Source organism: Prinia subflava, chromosome 3, assembly GCF_021018805.1.
Source record: "Prinia subflava isolate CZ2003 ecotype Zambia chromosome 3, Cam_Psub_1.2, whole genome shotgun sequence".
Taxonomy (NCBI): Eukaryota; Metazoa; Chordata; class Aves; order Passeriformes; family Cisticolidae; genus Prinia; species Prinia subflava.
This window is the reverse complement of record NC_086249.1, coordinates 92752491-92775532: the sequence shown is the minus strand read 5'-3', so window position 1 is coordinate 92775532 and position 23042 is coordinate 92752491. Positions and strand designations below refer to the sequence as shown.

Here is a 23042-nt window from a genome sequence, read left to right as displayed (position 1 = left end):
AATTTTAGGCAGTAATGGCTAATGAAGTAAATGTGATACACCCCAGTCATGTTCATTATCTGTCATAATTTGGTTAAGGTGCAATGTACCTTGATACTTATCTGAACATCTGTTAAGGACGTAACGTTTCTAGCATTTCGTGAGTACTGAGATCTCACTAAGCATAAATTTTTTATACTTTTAGTTGTCCAAATCCAACTTGAAAACAAAACATTAGGTTCACATGGCAAGACAGATCATCAAGACTGAACAGAATATGTAAGGCAAGACAGCAGAGCCTACACATCCATTTTCAGCCTTAATTGCAGTTGTGAATGTAATGTTAAACTCTAGCATGTAAAAAGTCCACCTTAGATATGAAGGAAAATTAGAAAAACGGGTCCAATTCTCTTTTGGTGGTAGTAAGATACTGTTAGTCACATTATTGTTCCAGTTAAGTTTGGAAATGTAGGAAACCTTAGAAACTATATAATTTTGTACTCATACTAGTAAGAGCTCACTGGGAAACCTGATTCCAAAGATTTGATTTAATCCAGAATCATAACCAGGTTTTTATTTGGAAATCTTCAGATCATGAGAAGTGAATCATTCAAGGGCAAGGAAAAGTAAGCTAATAAGTGATCATTTTGGCAATCACTTTTATTGATAATACTAAATTCAGTGCTTTAATGGGAGGAATAAGAGGGAATGTGTGTTTTAAGTGCTAACTCAAATTTCTGCAAAAATGCCAGTCTTATCCTCAGTTGTCTTAGCCTTTATGCAAAAATCATTAATAATTAAAAAAATCCATAAATCATTTTGTTCTAATAATTAGTGTAGATTTTAATGTTTTCCATTTAGTTTAAAAAAAGTAAATCTGCATGCCTTTCAAGGTCTCTTAATGATGATCTGGTAGTGTCTGGGTAATGCAAGGGATGTTAACATAAGTGAAAATTGGGCACAAAACCAGACATCTAACTGGTTTCATAGAACATGTTTCCTCGTGTACCACGTCTCTGTATATGTCCATAGCCAGAAAACATGTGACAGTTGGGTTTTTTAATTTTTTTTCATTTCTAAATGTTTTCTAAATTCTAAAATTTGTCTCTGCTGGAATTAGTTTTGTGTTAAGGGTATTAAAAACAATACCAGTCAAGAAATCCCATGGTCCTGAAGAAGAAAATGAAACACCCTTTAATTGAAGCTGGTTGTTCTTTATTGGTACATGCAACACTAGGATATTTTTAAAATTTATTTAGTTATACATCGATTTATATAAGTTTCTGGATCAAATTTAATTCACATATTTATTGTCATATCTGACAATTATTTTATTAACGCACTTGCTTTGCCATCCTAAGAATTTCAACAACATAAAACCAGAGATTAATTTTAAAAAGCTGATTTTTGTTTCAAATTTGGATGAACTTCTGAGAGATTTTTTTTTTCTCACTGAAATCACTTAAATTAGACCAAAATGAATTTGGCAGAGTATCTTAAATGAACCTTTTAGATTATGAAATAAAGGAATAGAAGGAAAAAAATGAAAGGAGGTTTGGTTTTGCAGAATCTAAAACTGTCAAATAGAGTTTTGTTGAAATCATAGTGACTCCCTGAATTTCATAGCAAAATACATTAATTTGACTTGCTTTTATTTTCTTTTAAGAATTCTTTCTAATTTTTAATGCAGGTCTTCCTTGTCAAAAAAATCTCAGGATCAGATGCTAGACAGCTTTACGCAATGAAGGTATTGAAAAAGGCCACCTTGAAAGGTAAGCAGTGTTTAGAACTAGGGAAGAGAAATAAAAAAGATAAATCAGGGCCATTACACCAAAACCTAATCTTTACTCGGGTGCTGCTCTGCAGATTGTGTTTTACAACTTTCTTCTCTGAAACAGGAAACAGCAGAATACTGCTTTGTCCTGTAAACCTGGAAGGATTAAGGATTAACAATACCCTATGGGTAGTTCGAGAGGATAGCAGGTTCAACCCACGCCACTTTCCGTAGGTGCTTGTGGGTGAACAGAGTGCTTGTGTTACATCTGCCACCTGACTTGCTCCTGAGCTGTTATTTGAAACTTAATATCCTTCCGTTTTTCCTTTGCTGTGTGTCACCAAGGATACAGTTAATGCCTTTTGCTCAGTTTATAATTAGGTCATGATGTTTAAAAGTGCATTATATCCGCTGTTTTATTCTGGAATCATTCTAGAATTTATTTTTAAGCACATGACTTAGTCCTTTTTCTTTTTTAATGGACAGTATATTTGCCCCAAACTCTTGGCATGTGATCTCAATGTAGAATGTATTTTATGAAATCTAAAGTTAATCATTTAAGTTACTTGAGCAAAAACGAATTGTGAATTGTTCTGCTTCTTGGCTGGTTTTGATCTGGAATGCTACCAGTAGCAAAATAAGTCTTAAGCCTGAACAATCTCAATTCTGTCTCATAGAATTCTGTAAGAAAAAAGAAATAAGGTATTTTCTATCACAGATCAAAATGAAAGTCATCTTCTGCTCTATTGCCTTAACCAGATTGTACATTTATTCTTTTATGCCATTGTTTAATAGTTTTGTAGTCTATGCGAAGTTCTTCTAATTCATGACTGTACTGAAATGATAATTTTGGGATGGCTCCAACAGCTTGTAGTGCTTTACCTATGTAATTGATTATTATATTGAATTTCCATTTTAACATACCGTTTTATTGCAAAATATTTATAGAATGATGGAGGGAACTAAAACATTGGATTATGAACTTTTGTGGAAATGTTGAATTTTTTTCACTAAAGATCTAGTGCTGAATGTCACAGGTCTTCCACTTAAAACTATTAGAGAGGGTGTGTGTTTAAAGAGTTTCCTATATTTTGATTCCTTTGTGTTTTGTGGCACGTGTCATTCTCATTATTTACTTCCTAATTTTCTGAATTTGATTTCCACTCATTTAAGGTACGTTAATATCCTCAACAGCTTTTCATTCCCCAGCCTGTTAATAGCTCAGGACTGGTCAAAGGTCACTCAGCAGTTGCTTTTTCAAGATGTTCGAGGGCTTCTTTTCATCAGCTTTTGATTGCAGTTTAACCTTGTGTAAAAATTCCAGTCCAAGCTGTGGTTCTAGTTTTGCCTACAGATGAGAGAGACTGGTAAATACTGAATTTGGGAGCATGACTTAATTGGGAAAGGAGACACTCTCAGGCACTAAGAATTTAAGAATGCAAAAGGCTTGAGCAGAAAGGTGACACCATCAGGAGGATGCCACAGTTCTCAACACTTTGTATCTGGATTATCAGATGCTTTCCATGCATTGCTTGCTTGTGATTCATGTTTTAGGAAGATCAGAGCTGCAAGCAAATTAAGGTTACTGTTTAAACTTTAGTATAAAATTAACTGGAATTATTCTATCTTCCATAATTGCAACCTTTTTATATATATATAATAATATGTTTTTAAATAATACAGCATATCACTTAATTTGTCTGTTTCTTTAGCTCTTTCAAATCTCTTTTGTAGTTATTTTTGTGCTCTGTAATTAACGATGAAGAGACCACACTTGAAAACAGTGTACCTGATCCACAAATCAAAATCAGAGAGAATATTTTCATAGAAATGCAACTTTATTAGCCAGAACACATGGATGTAACTACACAGTCTGACTTTTTAATGTTTAGATCAAATCCAAGGATATATACATATAACTTTATTGACTGCAGAGACTAGTTTATTAATACACTCTGATAGAAGGTGTTATCTTTCAGTGCCCCTTTATGATGTGGAGAGAGTAACAGAGCCAAAACTTGCTAGAGTGTCTGGAATCAAATGTGTTAAGACAAATCAGTGCTTCCAGTAGAACGCACATGGAAATTACAGTCAAACAAAAATCAGATGTCAAGTCAAATAATGGCTTATGCTAATATCTGAAATGAGCTCTGTTCCTTACACTATTTTTGCCTGCAGTTTTATTAAGTCCATACTTTCCATGTAACTGTTGCATGGCTGCAGGCACTTGAAAGTCTTTTACATTTTTTTCTCACTTGAATCTTCCTAAAAAAAAAATGAAATTCTGAATTTCAATCTTGTAATTCAGATGAACGGCTGAAACAGTTAAACTGCACAACTATCTTGTGACATTTTAATGGCTTAACATGCAAAAGTCAACATTCAAATGGGATGTTTGCTCTGTATTTGAGCACTTATTTCATGAGTTTCCATTTTTAGGAATGTATTCTATAGGCAGGTAGAAACTTCATTCATGATGTGTTCAATCATCAAAACATGTCTATGTAACTTTTTTGTAAGTACCTGTATTATTGTAAGTGCCTGTTTCTGGGAAAAGATAGATAAAAGCCTAAACACCATTTTGCTTCTTGTTATTTTTTTTTCCTTCTGACTTACATTTTAGTATCTGAGAACTCTAGCTTGTTAACTGTACAAGGAATGCTGTAAAGCTAAACTTTGTGTGTGACTTCATTGCTGTGGGGGTTTTCCTCTGGAAGATAGAACACGAAAGGAGCAGTTGCAAAATGTAGACTAGAGGGAGAGAGAAAAACACCTTAAACCACTGAAAGCAAACTTTGATAGCTCTCCCCCGTGTAGAGTTCTGAATTTTGTCTGTATCCTGGCTGATTCAGAGCTTCAGATGGGAACCAAGCCCTGGCTGGAGCTGGCAGGAGAGTTGTGAAGCAGGTGCTTGCTCAGCTGACTGCCCTGCCTGTGTTCCTGCACTGCTGGCATGTAGTGCTCGCTTGGGTTTCATCTCTGGTGGCATAGGAGCACTTAAATGTCCTGTTCAGAGACACCATGGAGGCACAGGCAGCTTGAGCAGCAACTGCTTCTAATGTCTCATGTATTTCTCATGCACATTTACTCTCAATAAATGTCCTTAAAATCAAAAATGTGATCTGAAGTATACACTACATTGAATCAATGGCATTTTTATTTTAAGGTCATGATAGAGGAAATGAAACAAAATTTCCCTCCCAAATTGTACAGCACTTAGTATTTTATTAGTGTTATTTAATGAGTTACAACAATATAAACCAATATATCTTTATGATAGTATGATTATATTTATGCTGTGGTTGTTTTCCTATGACTTCAATTTTCTATACTTTTCACTAGCAGAATGTTTTCTATACATAGCTGTGGCAGTTTTGCTGCAATGTTCAAAAGGTTAACTAAGTATAGAGCAGACTGAAGGGTGGCTATGTTTTCTCGTGTGCTTTTGTTAAATTTATTTACCTAATGTTAGGTTTTGTCAAAAACTCGAGCAAATCAAAATGCATAAAGATATTTATCAGAAAAAAATGTGGAATAAATTTTCTCAATTCTCAGCTGTGTTCAGTATAGTGATCTGCAGACAATTATATTATTACAGGACACAATGGGAAATACATCAGGAAACATGTGAGAAATACTGACTCATAACGTAATATTTTTTTTTTTTTTAATCCTGCTTGTTCATGTCCTGTTGTAGTTCGAGATCGGGTTCGGACAAAAATGGAACGTGATATCCTAGTAGAAGTTAACCATCCTTTTATTGTCAAGTTACATTACGGTGAGTTGCAGAAAAATTCATTTCTATATCATAATAATGTGTGTTTGTCAAGATAGTTCCTAGTACTTGCTTTGTGGTTCAGAAAATCATAGAACTTCAGTGTGTTAAGTCCCAACTGTGCCAAGACTTGCTTTATATTAATTCTTATGCAAAAGAAGCACATGATTGACTTCATGCAGTGTTCAGTCTTTATGGGACTAAGAGTCTGTAGCCTTTTGTGTTGTAAAAAGCATTTATCTATTAATAACCAGCCATTATTTTTCAAAACCTCTAATCTTTTGTATGACATACACTTTTTAACTTATTTTTTCCAGTTGCTTTATTTACTTGGTAGAAAATGTATGCAATGGTGTTAATTCCACTTGCATTCAACTTGGTGGAAATCAGCCTTTTAATTTTAATAGTATGAGCAGCTGTAACAATACCTATGTGTAAGGGGGGAGGATATCAGTACTTTTAACACATGAAAAAAGGTGGAGTTTCTGGTTTGTTTTGATATGGGGTTTTTTTAGTTCATATTTTTCTTTCAGGGTTTTTTCCTACAGTTAAACCTCATGTCTCTCTCACTTTCTGATGTGGCTTAAGTTATGCATCTTTCACTGTTTCACTTGCTATTCTTTTGCAAGCTAGACCAAATGTCCCTTTTAACCTGAGTTTCTAGAGATGTTTAAAGGTTCATTGGTTACTAGTTTGCCCTTTTAAAACTGGCTTCTAACTTTAAAATCTGGAATAAAATGCTGGCTAACCTAAGTAAAGTTTATTTTTTTGGAATTTTATCGGTGATTTGCTTTACTTTCATATAGCATGGGAATTACGTAGTCCATAGTAGAGGATCAGTTACCTAATTAATTTCAATACATTTTCCCACAAAGGAGAAAGAGAAATTAATTTTAATAATGAAAATAAGGGTGAAGTATTTGTTATGTTATTTTCCTGATTATGGATAAAGTTACGTGATATTTAATTTTTTAATTGATCTTTTCAGCTTTTCAAACAGAAGGGAAGCTGTATCTTATTTTGGATTTTCTCAGGGGAGGAGACTTGTTTACACGTTTATCCAAAGAGGTACATTTTTTAAATTTAAAAAATTGTCTGTTGATAGAAATTGACTACAAATTGTCTGTATTAGGAGAATTTATATTTTTAATTCTGTTTTAATTGTTTTTTACCAGGTACTTTTTTGTTTGGTTGGGGTTTTTTCCACAGTCACTTCATGGAAGGGCTGATGGCCATTTACATTATTACTGAAAAAAGTCTTAGACGGGCAGTCTTTCTGTGCTACTTTGTTGTACCTGGCAAAATCTTTTCCTGTTGCTACCACGTTTAAATATAAGACTCAGAACCTGGGTTTATGTAAGGTAAATTAAAATCTGGTTTTAATATCCGGAATTCAGGGGCAGATAAGATATTCTCTTTTTACCTATGAATGCAAAATTGCATTATGTATGAATATTTAAAAAGAGAGAATTGTATCCCACTTATTTTAGTAATTTTCAAAAAGTGAATGTTTTGCCTCTGTCATGATGGTAATGTCTGTGTAGATATAGGAAATAACTTTGAAGAGTTTCATTACCTCAATTTCATTTGATTATAATTCCTAAAATAAATGCTAACATTTAATATTTCACCATAATTTTAAAAATTTTTGTTATCCATTACTCCTGTTCAAAAACTCACAACAAATATCTGTTAGGATAGGGATTATATCCAATGTGTATCAAGTAGCCTGGACTTACAGTTGTAGCTGCTTTCCATTTTCCTTTGCCACAACAGTATCTGGGACAGCTGGGTTACCATTGCAAAGCTAAATTGTGATTAAGAGGAGAGTAGAATGGAATTTACTTTCTATACAGATGTACATGACTTCTGTGCTGACCACAGAAATTATTACATTTGTTTTAGTGATGCCATCTGTTTCAAGTTGCCCTTTGTTGTTTGTTTTGCCACAGATAACAAATAAGTTATTAGTGCTTTAAAATTGAGATATTCTTAAAGTTCATAGTTCATTCGTGATTCCCAAAAAAGGACGTGTATTGGCTTCCTGCTGCTGACACTTTCATCCTGAGCTACTCACATTTTATAAAATTTAGCACGTTTAGATGAGAAGTATTCATTATAGGTACCTGAATCTAAGCAAGGTGTTCATAACTGATGAGTGAAATAGGCATGCTGGATGCTATTAATGTCATCCTCATTCCACTCCATATGAAATAGATCAGATAAACTAAAAATTGTTGCTTTTCCCCTATTGACTGCAAAGGGAAAGGTGATTAATTCAAAGCTAGATGTCTACACTGCAGGTGTTTAAGGTTAGGGAAGGTGAGTCCCATGCAATGATTTTAAAGAATGTAGTGTGGGTGTATTATCCTCCTCAGGGGTTCTTTTATTATTTGAGCTTTTAAATGTTTCTTATAGAGATTTTCTTTCTTGAATAAGTCTGCACTAAATATTGGCTCTTTTGTAGAAATAAAATCAAGCTATTGTGCAAGCTTTAGTACCACTTTCTCTCATGAAACTACTAAGAGGAAAACATATTCTCCATTCGTAACTCTTGTTTAAAATAATGTTCAGCTTTGCTCCCTATTGCCATTCTTTTTTCTGGGTCTATATGGTTTATCTTAAGGTATAGTCTTAGATTCTGAAAACAAAGCAAATAAAGTAACTGAGTAGTAACTGAAATAGAATCAAATCGTGCAGGATCTGTTTTTATTTTTATCTTTTTCTGCAGTCTCAGAAGAGTTGAATTGTAATGTATTCTGTTAGGGATCACAACAGTTGATATATTGGGACAATATGCTCATTTCAATGAACATAAACAGAGAGTACTTTATCTTCCTAATCCAAAAAGTGGGATTGCTACCTGGGGTCCTCCCTGTGCTCTTATGCAGTTCACTTTACTCCTTGTTAACTCCCATCAGTTTACTCCTTGATCTGCCTTTACTTCTCAGGCTGCACCTTGGAGCTTTTACCATTGCTGTAACTTCTTTCTCAGAGTACCTAGGGGCAGTTTTTCCAAACCCAAGATACATATACTTTTCCTTTTCTCTTACTTCATGGATGAAATTCAGGCATTTGGACTTCTTTGTTCCATTTGTTGTCTGTAAATGAAAGGGTCCCATCCAACCAAGAGGTAGTCACATTCTTTAAGCACTTCCAAAATATTTGTTTCACTGCAACATGTCTGTTTTCTTTAACAATCAGAAACAGATAATTTCCCAGTTTGCAGAAATAATAATATATTGCCTTTAAAAGTTCTTTTTCAAGTATGTCCAAGTATTTCAAGTATGAAATGGTGTGGGGTTTAAATCCTAGTTTTTGTGTAACCAAGAAATTTAAATTTTCTAGTGTTTTGTGTAGAGATGAATTCAAGTATTGTAAGAAACTCTTCTGAAAAACCACTGTTGTTGTTTACTTGGTACTGTTGTAAGCTTTTTAGATTTCACATGTGAAACACATTGTGTTACTTTTTCAGGTGATGTTCACAGAAGACGATGTTAAATTTTATTTGGCAGAATTAGCACTTGCTTTAGACCATCTACACAGTCTTGGAATAATATACCGGGACCTAAAACCAGAAAAGTAAGGCTCCTCTTTGAAAAATGCAGTGTATTCATTTCATTTCTATAGCACTTCTTCCTATGCACTTTTTCCCAACTGTTAAACTTTGGTAATTGACTATATAAATTAAACAGAGGGAGGTGGGGGAGGTTTGTGAGCTATTTTCTTTTGAAAGGTTGCCTTTCACCTGTCTCAAAGAGGAAAAAGGATCTTAGCTCAGGAGTTACAGGGGCTTGTTGAGAGAATTTTAAACTCTATTTGAAGGGGAGTGGGGACGAAGGCAGAGATAAGCCTGGGTGTGGCACACTACACTTGGAGGGACAGTGTTCTGCAAGGTCCTTTGGTCTGCCATAGCAGCGGAGTTATGGGATGGAGGTCCTTGGTGCAGCAAGGATGAAAGGAATATCTGTATGTTAGATATCCCAGAAGCAGAAGACAACAAAAAAAATTTTTACAAATCAGCAGCAGAAGGAGGACCAAGGAGAATCTCCATCCTTTGTTGGATGTAAGGGGAAACTAGTGACAAAAGATGAAGAAAAGGCTGAGGTACCTCATACCTTTTTTGCTTCAGTCTTTAATAACAAGACCAGTTGTTGTCAAGGCACACAGCCCTCTGAGCTGGAAGCAGGGAGCAGAATGAAACCCCCATAATCTAGGAGAAAATGGCCAGCAGACTGCTATGCAACTACAACCCCAAAAATCCATGGAGCTGGATAGGACTCACCCAAGAGTACTGAGGGAAGTGGCAGAAGAGTTCATCGAGCCACTTTCAGTCATTTATCAGCACTCCAGGTCAACCATGGAGGTCCCAGGTCACTGGAAGTTGGCAAATATGACACTTAGCTATAAGAAGGGTTAGAAGAGTTGGAAGGAGAAACCAGGAAACTACAGGCATTGTCAGCCTGACCTCATTGTCAGGGAAGGTCATGGAGTGCCATTTTGAGTGCTGTCGTGTAATGTGTACAGGACAACCAGGGGTTCAGGCCAGGGCAGCCTGGGTTTATGCAAGGCATGTCCTGCTTGACCAACCTGATCATCTTCCATAATGAGGTGACCTGCTTAGTGGATGAGGGAAAGCTCTGGATATTGTCTACCTAGACTTTAGTAAAGCCTTTTGTGACATCCAACCCTTAAGAGGAAAGGACCACCCAAGATTTGTAAATACTCATGGTGGAAAGGAACAGCAAAAGTCAGAGGGTCTGAAAAAAATTGTAAGGTTTTATTAGTAAATTATATATCTGGCATGGAGATTGGTGTTTTTGTCCCTGACCTACTGTAAAAGCACATGCAGTTGGGTTTGGATAAAGGGGTAAGATGAAAAGGAAGAGAGAAAAGAAAAGGTGAATTAAAGAGGGAGAGAGAGAAGGAGAGAAAAAGAGATCACCAGTCTTGGCTACAGTGTCAGTCCAACTGATGGGAAATCCAGGGTCTGGGGGGTGCTGGCTGGGCTTGGTGGGGCTGTGTTTTTATAGATGTGTTTCCCTGCCATGAGGGAAAGTTTCTTGTTTTCTATACAAATCAGTTGTTCTGTTCTTTCAGACCTTTCTGGAAATGGGTTGGGGGTCTTTGGGAATATTGGGTGGTCTTTTCTTCCCCTACAGTCCATGGCTGCTTCTCAACCTCCTTCCTGTGCTTGTGCTGTACTGGGTTGTGCTTATCTTCAGGAATTAGAACAAGGATGTTTGTCCCGGAAATGAGCAGCCCTATCTCTGCATGACCTCTTCTCTGGGCACATCTTATTCCTTCTCACAATGTGTTACTACCAGCAATCCTTGCTTATTACTGGCAATTCTTAGCTGTCATTACCAACAGTCTGTGGTTGGCCCCACAACCAAATGTCTTTCAGAGTCTGAGACATACGTGTTAGCCCCTTATCTTCTGTGATTCTGTGCCTTTGACACCATTTCCCACAGCATTCTCCTGGAGAAACTGGCTTCCCATGGTGTGGATGGGTGCACCCTTCACTGGGTAAAAAACTAATTGGATGAGCAGGCCCTGAGAATGGTGGTGAATGGAATTACATCCAGCCAGAGGCTGGTCACCAGTGGTGTTCCCCCAGCTCTGTGTTGGGACCAGTCCTTTTAGCATCTTCATTGGAGATCAGGATGAGGGGGTTGAGTGCACCCTGAGCAGGCCCACAGACAGCGCCAGGTTGGGTGGAAGTGTTGATCTGGTGCAGCAGGAAGGCAATGTTTGCATATGGCACTTGGGGACATGCTTCAGTGGTTCTCACCATGCTAACTGCAGAGTGGAAGGGGATGAGGTCATGTCGTACCCCAGGATGAAATGCAGGTGGAGAAACTAAACCCACTGTGGAGGGGTGTTACAAAATCCAGTTCTTGAATACTTTGCCTGTTTTGCAGTGCAGTGATAGTCAATGGTGGTCAAGGACAGTTGGCATCTCGGGGCAGGTGTGACCTTTCTTGTCGTTGAAGTGAAAAGGTGGAAGCCTTTGTCACTTGAAGTGGTCAGAATTACTATTTTTGAAATAGTAATTACAACTTAATACCTGTTACGTATACATATGAAAACATACCTGATATAAGAGAAATAGAACTATGCCTCTGTTTTTAACAATTACAATAGTGCTGCAGATGGCCCAAACTGTTACTACATACTGAATTTAATCAAAAAGTTGAATAAAACTCAATAAACTTGTTTCTTAATCTTTAACAAGAAAGAGTAGAAGGAAAAGAAAATGTGTTGTTTGAATGTACTTTCTAATCATCCATTTTCATGCATGTTTAATTCTCCCTGTCTTTGTGTATCCTCTACTGCTTATTCCTACATGTTGTCAATATGTTGCCTGAAACAACACTTAAAAGATATTTTAATTAGTTTTTTATATTCTTTTTATTGTTTTTTAGCATCCTGCTTGATGAGGAAGGACATATCAAATTGACAGGTGAATAAAGGAGTTGCAATACTAGGATCATTTCTGTTCACAGTAAAATCTTTGCATTTTCCTTTTGGTAAACCAATGTGATAAAATAAGTAATTTTAACTGGTCAGTAATTTAGCTGTGGAAGCAAGTAGTGTAATTAACTTAAAATAAATGAAATCTGTAAAAATTTCAGTAAGATACCTGCTTTACAAGTATGTCTGATGTTACTGATGTTAGACCTATGATGCTGTGGGGAGGGAAGGAGAATCCTGGAATACCAATATTAGTGTTCATTTGTGTATAAGAATGATAAAAGCATAACACTTCATATTATTCATGTGGTAAAAGTATCAAACATGAAGGTTTTATTTTTTTAATTACATTTGGAAAATTTTTTTCCTTTCAGATTTTGGCTTAAGTAAGGAGTCAATTGACCATGAAAAAAAAGCCTACTCCTTCTGTGGAACAGTGGAATATATGGCACCAGAAGTTGTTAACAGACGAGGCCATACACAGAGTGCAGACTGGTGGTCTTTTGGTGTTTTAATGGTAGGTTTCTGGTAAATGTAAATAATAGCAAAATTGTGATTTGCAAGGTCTGGTGAAACAAATCAAATACTAACCTATAAGGTGAGCTTTACGTGAGTTTTAACAAAAGTCTAAATTGTGTAACATTAATAACACCACAGAGTTTGATCAAGAACATGGACTAGGTATATCAACACCAATAATATGCCATATTATTATTATAATTTATTTCAATTACATTTTATCTAGAATAGTTTTAATGTTATGGGACCAAGAGAAATACAGAAGTATACAGAAAAATGGTGTCTATTCCAAAGTGGGGAAGAAATTCATATTCAAATTTTAAATTTGAATTTACATTCAAGAGGAAAAGGAGATTGGTAGCTTTCTAATTAGAGTCTACAGTGTAACTAGAAGTTAGTGGAATAATGACAACAGTTGTTCTCACACATCAAAATGATCTACATGATACTGAGCTTATACAGGATATAGTTTCTCAGTTGTTTATGATGTTTCTGCAAGGGGTAATTACTGTAAAGTTGCAGGGTTGGGAGAAATATTATGTATATGGAATATTAATTGGAAAAGAATAATAGATCATGTTTGGTATTTAAGAAATGCTGAAAGACTCTAAAATATTTGTGTGCATTTTTGACATGGAAATTAAATAATTGTATAAATGTATTAATTTCTTATTGCTTCTACTACATAACTGTAACAGTACAACTAATGTGTGTGCTTTATAGTACAAGGACTCCTGTGTCTGAAAGTGTCATCCTATCATTTTATGATGATTAGAATGCTGTTGTGATCTGAAAACTGACTATGTAAAAGTAGCACCTGATAACTGAACTCTCTCCAGACAAGCACACACTCCTCACAACCGCACATTTTATCACTAAGAACAGTCAATTATAAGATAATTACAATGTAGTTGCAGAATATTTGTTGTTGATAACACAAACATAATTAAACTTCAGCTTTAATTTATAAAGCTGGAAAACATAATTTGCTGTTTATCAAGTGGATATGGTATAATTGAAAATTGCTGTAAGATGTTAGCTGTGACTGGGGTGGCTTTCAGTCTTAACGTGCACTGCATATTAAATACTTTAACTTCTACTTTGAATACAAATATATGACCTCACAAACCAAATTCTGTAAAGTAGTGCATGAAATACAGTGCAGTTTTTGTAAGACATACTTCTGTTGCTTGCATTTATAGTTTGTAGTTTTCATAACCAATCTGTAAGTATCCACTTTTAACTCATTCTTAATTTCTGAGCTGATCAAAAATTCAAGTGATGGTTGGTGTGGTTTAAGTACCCAGTAACTAGAGTGAACAGAAGTTACAGCATAGAAATGGAGACTTTAAAGATATTTCAACAAATCATTTGGCTTCTTTTCTTGTGCTGCTAGACAAGAAGTATGCTTAAGCCATTGTTAAGAACTGTATTCCAATTTGTCCTTTAAAACAGTGACAGTTCTAAGAGATGCCATCCAAATAAAAGCATTCATTTAAAGTTTCCAGAAGCACTGAGGTACTCTCCTCCTGAAATAAAACATAAGAAGGAATAAAAGAAGAATAAAGAATTAAAAAAAATAATAATAAAACATAGAGAAGGCCAGTGTTGGCTTATTCTTGAAGTCCTTTTGGCCTATTAATTTTGGAATATAGTATATGGGAGGGATGACAAAGAATATACATGTTGAGCTGTTAATACAAATGTGTGTACTTGTGACAAATTAGGAGCTTGGTAAAGAAACTGTATTTCATGCAAGTGTAAGTGGAGCACACCAAATTTACCTTTTTTAAAAGGTTTTATTTTTATAAGTGTACCTTGTGAAGATCTGTCTAAACCACAAACAATTTTTTTTCTTATAGTTCTGGCTTATCCCTCTCACATCTTCCTGAGAAATGTCTTAAGTGTTAAAGTTTAAAAATAGGCGCTTTTTTGTGTTGACATTATTATTAAATTTTTTTTACTATATCTGTAAAAAAATATTAGCTAAAGTATCTACCAGTAGTGAAGAGATGGCAGTAAGAAATTCAAATTTTATTTCAGTAAAATGTGTTTTAAAGAATACCATTAGTTGCATGAATGCAACTTCATGATCTTATTGCAGATCTACAAATACTGTAGCCACACATTATTTATTCAAGTTATCCACGTACGTTTTTTATGTTAGGAGGCTGAATGTTTGGATCATACCAGAAAAGAGGGGAATAGAGGATGCCTTGTGTTCAGGATGACTTAAGTTTGCATAAGCTGTTCAGAGGGTTCCTTTATAATTATTTTAATTTTGATGTTTAGTTCAATGCCATGAAATTGCATTGAACTAAATTATTTTGCAATCTTTAAATCAAAAAAATCAGATTTCTGCCTAAGTGCTGGCTGCCGTGACTGCTGCCAGACTGCTTTCCCTGCCTCACTTAGATCTGATATCCCTGCAGTATGCTGCAGTCCAACAGGAGTGCCTTTACATTTATCTATTTTTACTCAGTCACTTTCAGAACAAATCAGTATTTTAGCAGTGTCTGGTGCTTACTGCCAGGCACTGTAGAATGTGCATGCACGTACTGTGTAGCTCTTCCGTGTTCCTTCAGGCTTTATTTCCACTGTATGCATACAGTAACCACTTTTCATCATGCATGTCTTTGTCAATCAGCTAACCTTTTCCCCTTCCCAGTGAAGGCTATGTACATGCCAATTTACAAAATTTTGATCTTTTTAAAAACTTCTGCATGAGGAGAAATCATCACTAACTTTTGAAAGGAAAACCCTTTCCCCTACCCCCTCCCCTTTGTTTAAAACTAAAAATACAGTTGTACAGATCAAGTCTTCCTAGAACAAACTTTTTAGGCAGAAATGAAACACAGAACATTACAGTCTAAGTTGTTCAGATAAAAAGATGTAAAGCAAGTTATTAATATAGGAAAATATTTTGCAGCTTTAAAAATGGCAAAGGCTGCTCAATGTTCTTAGAAATTGAAACTGTACAATGAAGTTGTTTTGTGCAGACTTGATTGTTAACATGCATGAATTTTGGAAGGTTAAGATGCTAAGTAGTTTTGTCAAAAATTAGTTTTTGTCCAGGTAATGTAATTGATGAAAGTTTTACTCTATACAGTTTGAAATGCTCACTGGTACTCTACCTTTCCAAGGGAAAGACAGAAAAGAAACCATGACTATGATTCTCAAGTGAGTACACTCTTATTTATATATCTCATCAGGTATTCTACAGGGATGCCCTCCGGGCTGCAATATCTAATTTCTACTCCTCCCTCATTTTCAAAGGTACTGGTAAATCCTCACTCCCTATTCCATATTATTAATTCCCTTTGCTGCCTATCTAATTTGCTTCACTATTCCTCCACCATACCAGGTACAAAGGATTTCATAGCAGCTCTTTAATCTCTAATAATAACTTCTCCAACCATATGATCTCTCCCATCTTATTTCCATAATATTTTTTAACTTTCTTATCCTTTTTGATAACCTGTGCATTTTTCCCTGTTGTTTTTTTTTCCTTTATTTTAGGTTTTTGGAGTTTTTTTGAGAAAGTATTTTCACTCCTTATTCTTCTTTATCTTACCAGCTCCTCACCCTACCTCTTTAATATTAATGATGCTGCCAACAACTTGCCTCCCCAATGCCCCTCCTTTCTGTTCTCTCCTATGACTCGCCTAAGCTCCAATTTTCCCCTTTGCTATTTTCAGCATAGATTTTGCATTAGCTCTATTGTGGGAATTGCTTTCCTTCATGCAGTTAATGTTCTTGTTTTTGCTAATGAAGGTCTGCTCTTTTCCTTGCCAATTCCCCAAATATTCTCGAAACTAATACAAGCTATGGCGTAACTGCCCCATTTTTGGGACTCTAGCCAAACACTGTGCAAACAAGTCTGTTTCCTCATATCATAAGTTCACTTCTCTGTTTCCATCTATTTTCAACCAATACCATTTTTTTCCATGAAAGCTCATAAGATTATCTTAGTTTTCTCATTTGTTTTCTGCTTCATTGTTTATCATTGTTCTCAGTCCTGTTAACCACTTATATATCAAAGCTGGAATTTATTTTGCACAACAGCATGTTTTGAAACATAAATATATGGAACTCTTTCATCTTTTCTCTAAGTAATTAGAATGTGAAAACCACCAGAAAACATACTCGTTATTTTCCTGGCTTTTGCTTTCATAATGCATACATGTTATGTTTTTCTTTGCCCTTGTTTTCCTTCTTCATCTCATTTGCAAATATATATAGTGACGCTAGTTTCTTCTGCTGCTTCAGCACCATGCCAGATCAAATCTTCATATTGTGATTATTCAATGTCTTTTAACTAAAAAGTTTTATCTATTCACAGTAAGCATAAACTTCTGACCGCTCCTATTTACAAGAAGCTAGTCTGAGATAGTTCTGCTGCATCCTCACTTGTTTCAGGAGCCATGCATTTTTTTCTATCTGTGTCTCATGAGTCACATCTTTCTCTTCTTCTGTTTGCCTGCATGTGACTCTGCTCTGTTCCTCAACAGTCTTTTCACTGTTGCTATAAATATCTTCTGTATTCAGCTGCCATGTAGAATATCCTTGCATTTCTCCAGGTACTTGATGTTCATAGTCGTTCATAGCCCAGAGAGCAGTGCTGAATGGAGGGAAATCCAGCTGATGGCCACTCACAAGTGGTGTTCCCAAGGGGCCAGTCCTGTTTGACATCTTTATCAACAACCTGGACAAGGGGATTGGGTGTCAGTTTGCAGGTGCCTCCAACCTGGATAAGAGGGAATATGGATCTGCCAGAGGGTAGGAAAGCTCTACAGAGGGATCTGGACAGGTTGAATCGATGGGATGAGGCCAATAGAATGAGGTTCAGTGGGGCCAAGTGCCAGGTCCTATACAGGGGTCACAAGAACCTAAGGGAACATGCCAGGCTTAGGGAGGAGTGGCTGAAAAGTTACCTGGCAGAAAAGCACCAGGGAGTGTTGGTCAACAGCAGCTGAACGTGAGGCAGCTGTGCCCAGGTGGCCAAGAAGCCAATGGCACCTGGCCTGTGTTGGCAATGGTGTGGCCAGCAGGACCAGGGCAGGGATTGATCCCCTCTACTCAACACTTGTGGTGCTGCACCTCAAATCCTGTGTCCAGTTCTGGGCTTCTCTCTATAAGGACATTGAGGTGTGGAGCAAGTCCAGAGAAAAGCAATGGAGCTGGGGAAGGGTCTGGAGCACAGACCCTGTGAGGAACAGCTGAGGGATCTGGGTTTGTTTATTCTGGAGAATGTGCAGAAGAGACTTTATCACTCTACAACTGCCTGAAAGGAGGCTGTAGCCAGGTGGGGGTTGGTCTTTTCTCCATAGTAAGAAGCAAGAGGATGAGAGGAAATGACCTCAAGTTGCACTATGGGAGGTTTAGAATGGGTATTGGGAAAAAATTCTTCATTGAAAGGGTTGTAAAGCATTGGAACAGGCTGCCCAGGGAAGTGGCTGTGTCACCAACTCTGTAGGATTTTTGAAAAGATGTGGCACATAGGGATATGGTTTAATGGTGGACTGGGTGGTGCTGGCTGAATGCTTGGACTTAATAATCTTAAAGGTCTTTTCCAACCTAAGCAATGATAGGTTTCTATGATTCTGAAATTACTTTCAGATGTCATTTGAGAATGTATCTCTTAATGTCCTTTCCAACTTCTTCCTTTTTTCACTTCTAGTCTTTGCAGTTGTTAATGATTTCAAATAGCTGCACAGAAAGTGTGCTATGATGTAAAGACATTTTACCCTCTTTTAATGTTTCATATACTTATGAATATTATCTTGCAGAGAAGTGTTTTTCTTTTGGTCATATAAGCAGCTGAAAACCAGAAGATATTTTAAAACGTTTTCTGCTAAGTTCACACTTCTTTTCTGGTCTATGTTTTCTTTTTATTTTCCACATACTTTAGTATATTTTTCCTTAAATTTTTCATAAAACTTTAAAATGGACAGGTGTGCATATGAATTCTGATTTTCATAGTGTATATTTTTGATACATTGCTTTTCTTACCTTCTGTTCCTAAAAATCCACAGAAAATGCATTCTTCCTACAACAAAATTTTTGGGGTTCTTTATTCCTCACAACATTATCAAGATAAATTTTTGTTTATTCTTGTGTGTTTTACCTAAAACTTGGAAACCCTGCAGTTTGAAGAAATCATAGGTTGCAGCAACAAAGTTAAATTTTTAAACATCTTTCTCCTTTACTTGAGAGGTATGCCTTCATATCAAATTTTGTCATTGTCCATCAGGAATATCAGAAAAAAAATGCTGTCACTCATGTCATTGCATAATAAAGGAACACTGAGAACCTGGCAATTGCCTTTCCTTCTCTGAAATGTGCCTGATACAGGATTTTGTGAAAGGTGGTGGTGCATGCCAGTCAGGAAGAATTGGATGGCCCACTGCCCATTCCTCCTCTCCTCTGGTGGCCTTGATCTGTCTGGAGTATGTTATTGAAGAGCCCAAAGAAGCCCAAGTTTTTCACATTTTCCTCCTCCCTGCCCTAGCTTTTTTAATGCTGAAAGGAAGGGAAAGTTTAATAAATTCTAGTTTTAATGTAATGAATAATGAATCAGTGGCAACACACATGCACTTACTCAAGTGTTCATGATATTCACACAGAGGTGAATATCTACAAATACCTGGAATACAAGATAAATGGGGTTCTGATTGAAACACAGAGCTTGTGTCATGGACTGTTACAGAAAAATAGGAGCTACAAGTTGAATTAGTGATGGAAAGGAGGGAATTATATCCCTCCTTACCATTATCATAGATACAAGAAAAAGTAAGCCCTAGTAACAGTGGGAGAATAGAGGCTCAATGTTAAATGGAGAGGAAAAATATGTGACAAGGATTACAAAACAAAATTAAATTAAAGAAGTACAAAAACTTCAATCTAAAAATTCAAGACTGTCAAGATGTAAAAGTATTATTTGAAATAGATTGAGATGGGGAGTAAAAAGGAAAAGAGGAGTGAGGGGTTGGGGTTTTTGTTTTGGGGGTGGGAGGGTTTGTTGTTGTTTGTTTGTTTGGGGTTTGGGGGGGAATGTTTATCAGCTAATCCTGCAAGCTCTGTCCTACCTTAATTCAATTTCTGGACTCTAGTTTGTTTCCTGGGTCATCTTGATGTGTGTCATAGTGTGGTACTTTTCTTAGTCCTTCTGTTATATCACTATCAGAATGCTTTGTCTGGTGTCATTTGCTAGTAACTGGACCTATAAGTGGATCAAAGCATATTATGAAAACTTACAAGTTTATAAACTGCTATCCTCCAGCTATTCTTCTTTACATTATTTCCACCTTTTCCTCTACTTAAGTTCCTGAGTCATTACTGTATATATACTAAAATACTATACTAGTAAAAAAAGACCTAAAAACACAAACATGTTTACATGATTGACAGCACTTTTGCTCTGTGTCTGATGTCTGAAGGCAATTTCTCAGTGATGCTACTTCATTTATTATGGACTTGTTGAATGGCAAAGGACAGGGGGAATGCAGAGTTAATTCTTACCTAGATATGTTGTATACTATTAATTATTTTTATTCTCTAGGGCGAAACTTGGAATGCCCCAGTTCTTGAGTCTTGAAGCACAGAGTCTCCTGCGAATGCTCTTCAAAAGAAACCCAGCAAACAGATTAGGTAAAGTTTGTAGCAGAATATTTTAAATTTGATCATAATGATCAGTGATCAATAGATTTACTAAAATTTTGTTGCCTGTGTAAAATAGGCTTTAAAGTAAAAATGTAATTTGCCCTTCAAGTGATCACCAAAGTAGTATCATTTCTGTTAGTCATGCATCTAAAATTAATGTAGAAGGAATAGAAAATATAATTTTGCTAGCCATTCCTTTGACCAAGAAGAAAATAATTCATAGACATTCTTATTCCTTATAAAAGGAGCAGGTCCAGATGGAGTAGAAGAAATTAAGAGGCATGCATTCTTCTCCAAAATAGATTGGAATGTGAGTATCTAATTAAAAATCAATCCAGTAAATTTCTTGGTTAAGTCTTTTATAGTATCGGCTAACTTTTCCATTTACAATCTATCTCTTCAGAAATTGTACAGGAGAGAAATTCATCCTCCTTTTAAACCTGCAACTGGCAGACCTGAGGATACATTTTATTTTGATCCTGAGTTTACAGCAAAAACTCCAAAAGGTAAAGAGATATGAATGAGAGAATTTATATATTCAAAAGATAGAGTTTGAATTTCAAACTTTTTCATTCAAGATTTGTCTTTACAAATTCAAGTTGCTACCAAAATTTCAATACTTAATCTCATATCTACATGTTAAAGACTCTGCTTGTAAGTAGATGATGTATTTTTCAGATTCTCCTGGTATTCCACCCAGTGCTAATGCACATCAGCTTTTTCGGGGATTTAGTTTCGTAGCTATTGCATCAGATGATGAAAGCCAAGCAATGCAGACAGTTGGAGTGCATTCAATTGTCCAGGTGAGTACATCCAATAAAAAAACATCAGTGCTGTCTCTTGGTGGATGGATTGTTTCCTTGTCAGAGAATGAAGTATCATGACAAAAACACTGTCATCTTTTATAGAAGAAAAGTAAAGATGAGATTATTTTATCCAAAGAAAATCTGTGAAGGTACAAGACCAGTTTAATTACTAAGCAGCTACAGGTCCAAGTAGCCTTCAACCTTAAATGAAAACATTCTACCATCTGTACTGTATTAACTCTTCAATGTCAAGCCATAACTATAATGCTATAATGTGGAGTGGAATAACAGATACATTGATTTATTGGGCTTTTTCCCCATACATGAAAATGTCAGTTGACTCCTGCAGTGGAGGAGTAGGAGGTACTGGAGTATGACTGTGAATTGTATCTGGATATTCTGGACTGCTGTGCATCTTGGAATCCATGACCCAGGACATATTCTGTCCCTTACAAGCCACTTGAAGTTCATTTGCTAATCTGTGCTGTTTTGTGAGTGATTTCAGTGCATCATACAAGTTAATGTGACAGTGCACACTCAAGCTTTGATCACTTCCTTGATGTATTTGAATGACTCCAGTAGAGTCTCCTGTATTAATAACTGTCAGGTTGTCACCTGGAAGAGGAGACTTCTGCAAAAATTGTATTTTTACCTCCTCTCTGTGCTTTTAATAATTCTAATTACTGAGTCATGAAAACTAACTCATGATCTAAACTGTGTTGAAAACTTCTTAATGTATAGGTAGGAATAAAAAGGTGTGCTGTATGATCAGGTTTATTGGGATTTTTCACTGCACCAGCATTTTGCAAATGTCTGAGAAAATTTTAAAAGCCTCACAATTTTTACAGAATATGAATAGCCCTTGCATTTCTTTAACACTCTCATGTCTAGAATTGTTGCAACATGCTTTTGTACACATTACTGTTCCACATGTAATAACATTTTTTGAAAATATAACTTTAGATCCTTTTTTATTCTCAAGAAGCTTTCTGATTTGATATACACATCAAATACACATTGATGTACACATCAGGATCAGAAATAATCCTGATATCTTGCTAAGTTTCTGCAAGCTTCTCTGTGCTGCTTTATTCCCACATAGTTTTTTAGATGGCATTATTGCTCTTTGTCTATGGTTTCCTTCTCTTGTAAGGTCTGTTTCTCTGCTGCCTTTCCTCTGTGCCCCTCAACAACTTCCTCACTCCTATTTCCTCTTTTCTGTGCTGCAGGATACCCAGATGGTTTCCTGCAAATGCTTTGCATCCTTTGCACAAACTCCATACACTAGAACAGCATTTCCTTCCCTTACAAGAGTGAGCACTTGTCCTCCTTTCAGCTTTTTATTTCTGTGAAAGGATTTGTGCCTGCTATTCCACTCAATTCCAGCCAATCTGATTTTATTCAGTATGTCTGAATTTTCCAGCTGACATTGTCTGTCCAGATAACAAAAACAGTGATTCTTTACTGTTGTTGTATCACTATTTTATCTTGAAATCTTCTGATTTTCTTTGGTTTGAAGTTTCTGTCTTTAAATTAGTAAAGCAGCAATCAGAAAAATAATGTCGTCAGTTTCTAAAATACAGTGTGCATTATTTACAATATGTCTAATATATAATTTATATTATATATACTTACACTAATTTTGAACAGAAGGTAGTGGGGATTTAGACCACTTTGATCTAGTAGAGTCATCAGTTTAAAATTTTAAGACAATCTATAGGAATTTTTAAAAAGTTATTTTAATTAAAAATCAGTTACATATTAAGAATATTCATCAATTGATAATGTTATTTTGGTAGCAGTTGCACAGGAACAGCATTCAGTTTACTGATGGATATGAAGTAAAGGAAGATATTGGAGTTGGCTCTTATTCTGTCTGCAAGAGATGTGTTCATAAAGCTTCAAACATGGAATATGCTGTAAAGGTAATTACTTTGTTGTAAACGACACTTAAAGCATCTTTTATTTGCCATAGAGAAACATAGAGATTAAGATTTTTTTTTAATATAAAAATATTTTATATGCAACTGAAGAAGTAAATTCATAAATT

At 35.8% G+C, this 23042-nt stretch overlaps 1 protein-coding gene across 3 annotated transcripts in view; it reads left to right on the top strand.

The window, feature by feature from the left end:
• Window positions 1-23042, top strand: part of RPS6KA3 (ribosomal protein S6 kinase A3) — a 74798-nt gene that overhangs the window by 34846 nt on the left and 16910 nt on the right. For 2 of the 3 annotated variants that reach the window (XM_063392926.1, XM_063392925.1), the window contains 12 exons: window positions 1670-1751; window positions 5451-5531; window positions 6517-6596; window positions 9004-9110; window positions 11957-11994; window positions 12380-12522; window positions 15634-15704; window positions 20086-20174; window positions 20432-20496; window positions 20590-20692; window positions 20865-20989; window positions 22792-22917. In XM_063392926.1, the coding sequence (XP_063248996.1) occupies window positions 1670-1751; window positions 5451-5531; window positions 6517-6596; window positions 9004-9110; window positions 11957-11994; window positions 12380-12522; window positions 15634-15704; window positions 20086-20174; window positions 20432-20496; window positions 20590-20692; window positions 20865-20989; window positions 22792-22917 (1110 nt within the window). The remainder of the gene's footprint in view (window positions 1-1669; window positions 1752-5450; window positions 5532-6516; window positions 6597-9003; window positions 9111-11956; window positions 11995-12379; window positions 12523-15633; window positions 15705-20085; window positions 20175-20431; window positions 20497-20589; window positions 20693-20864; window positions 20990-22791; window positions 22918-23042) is intronic. The other variant, XM_063392927.1, reaches the window with a different exon arrangement.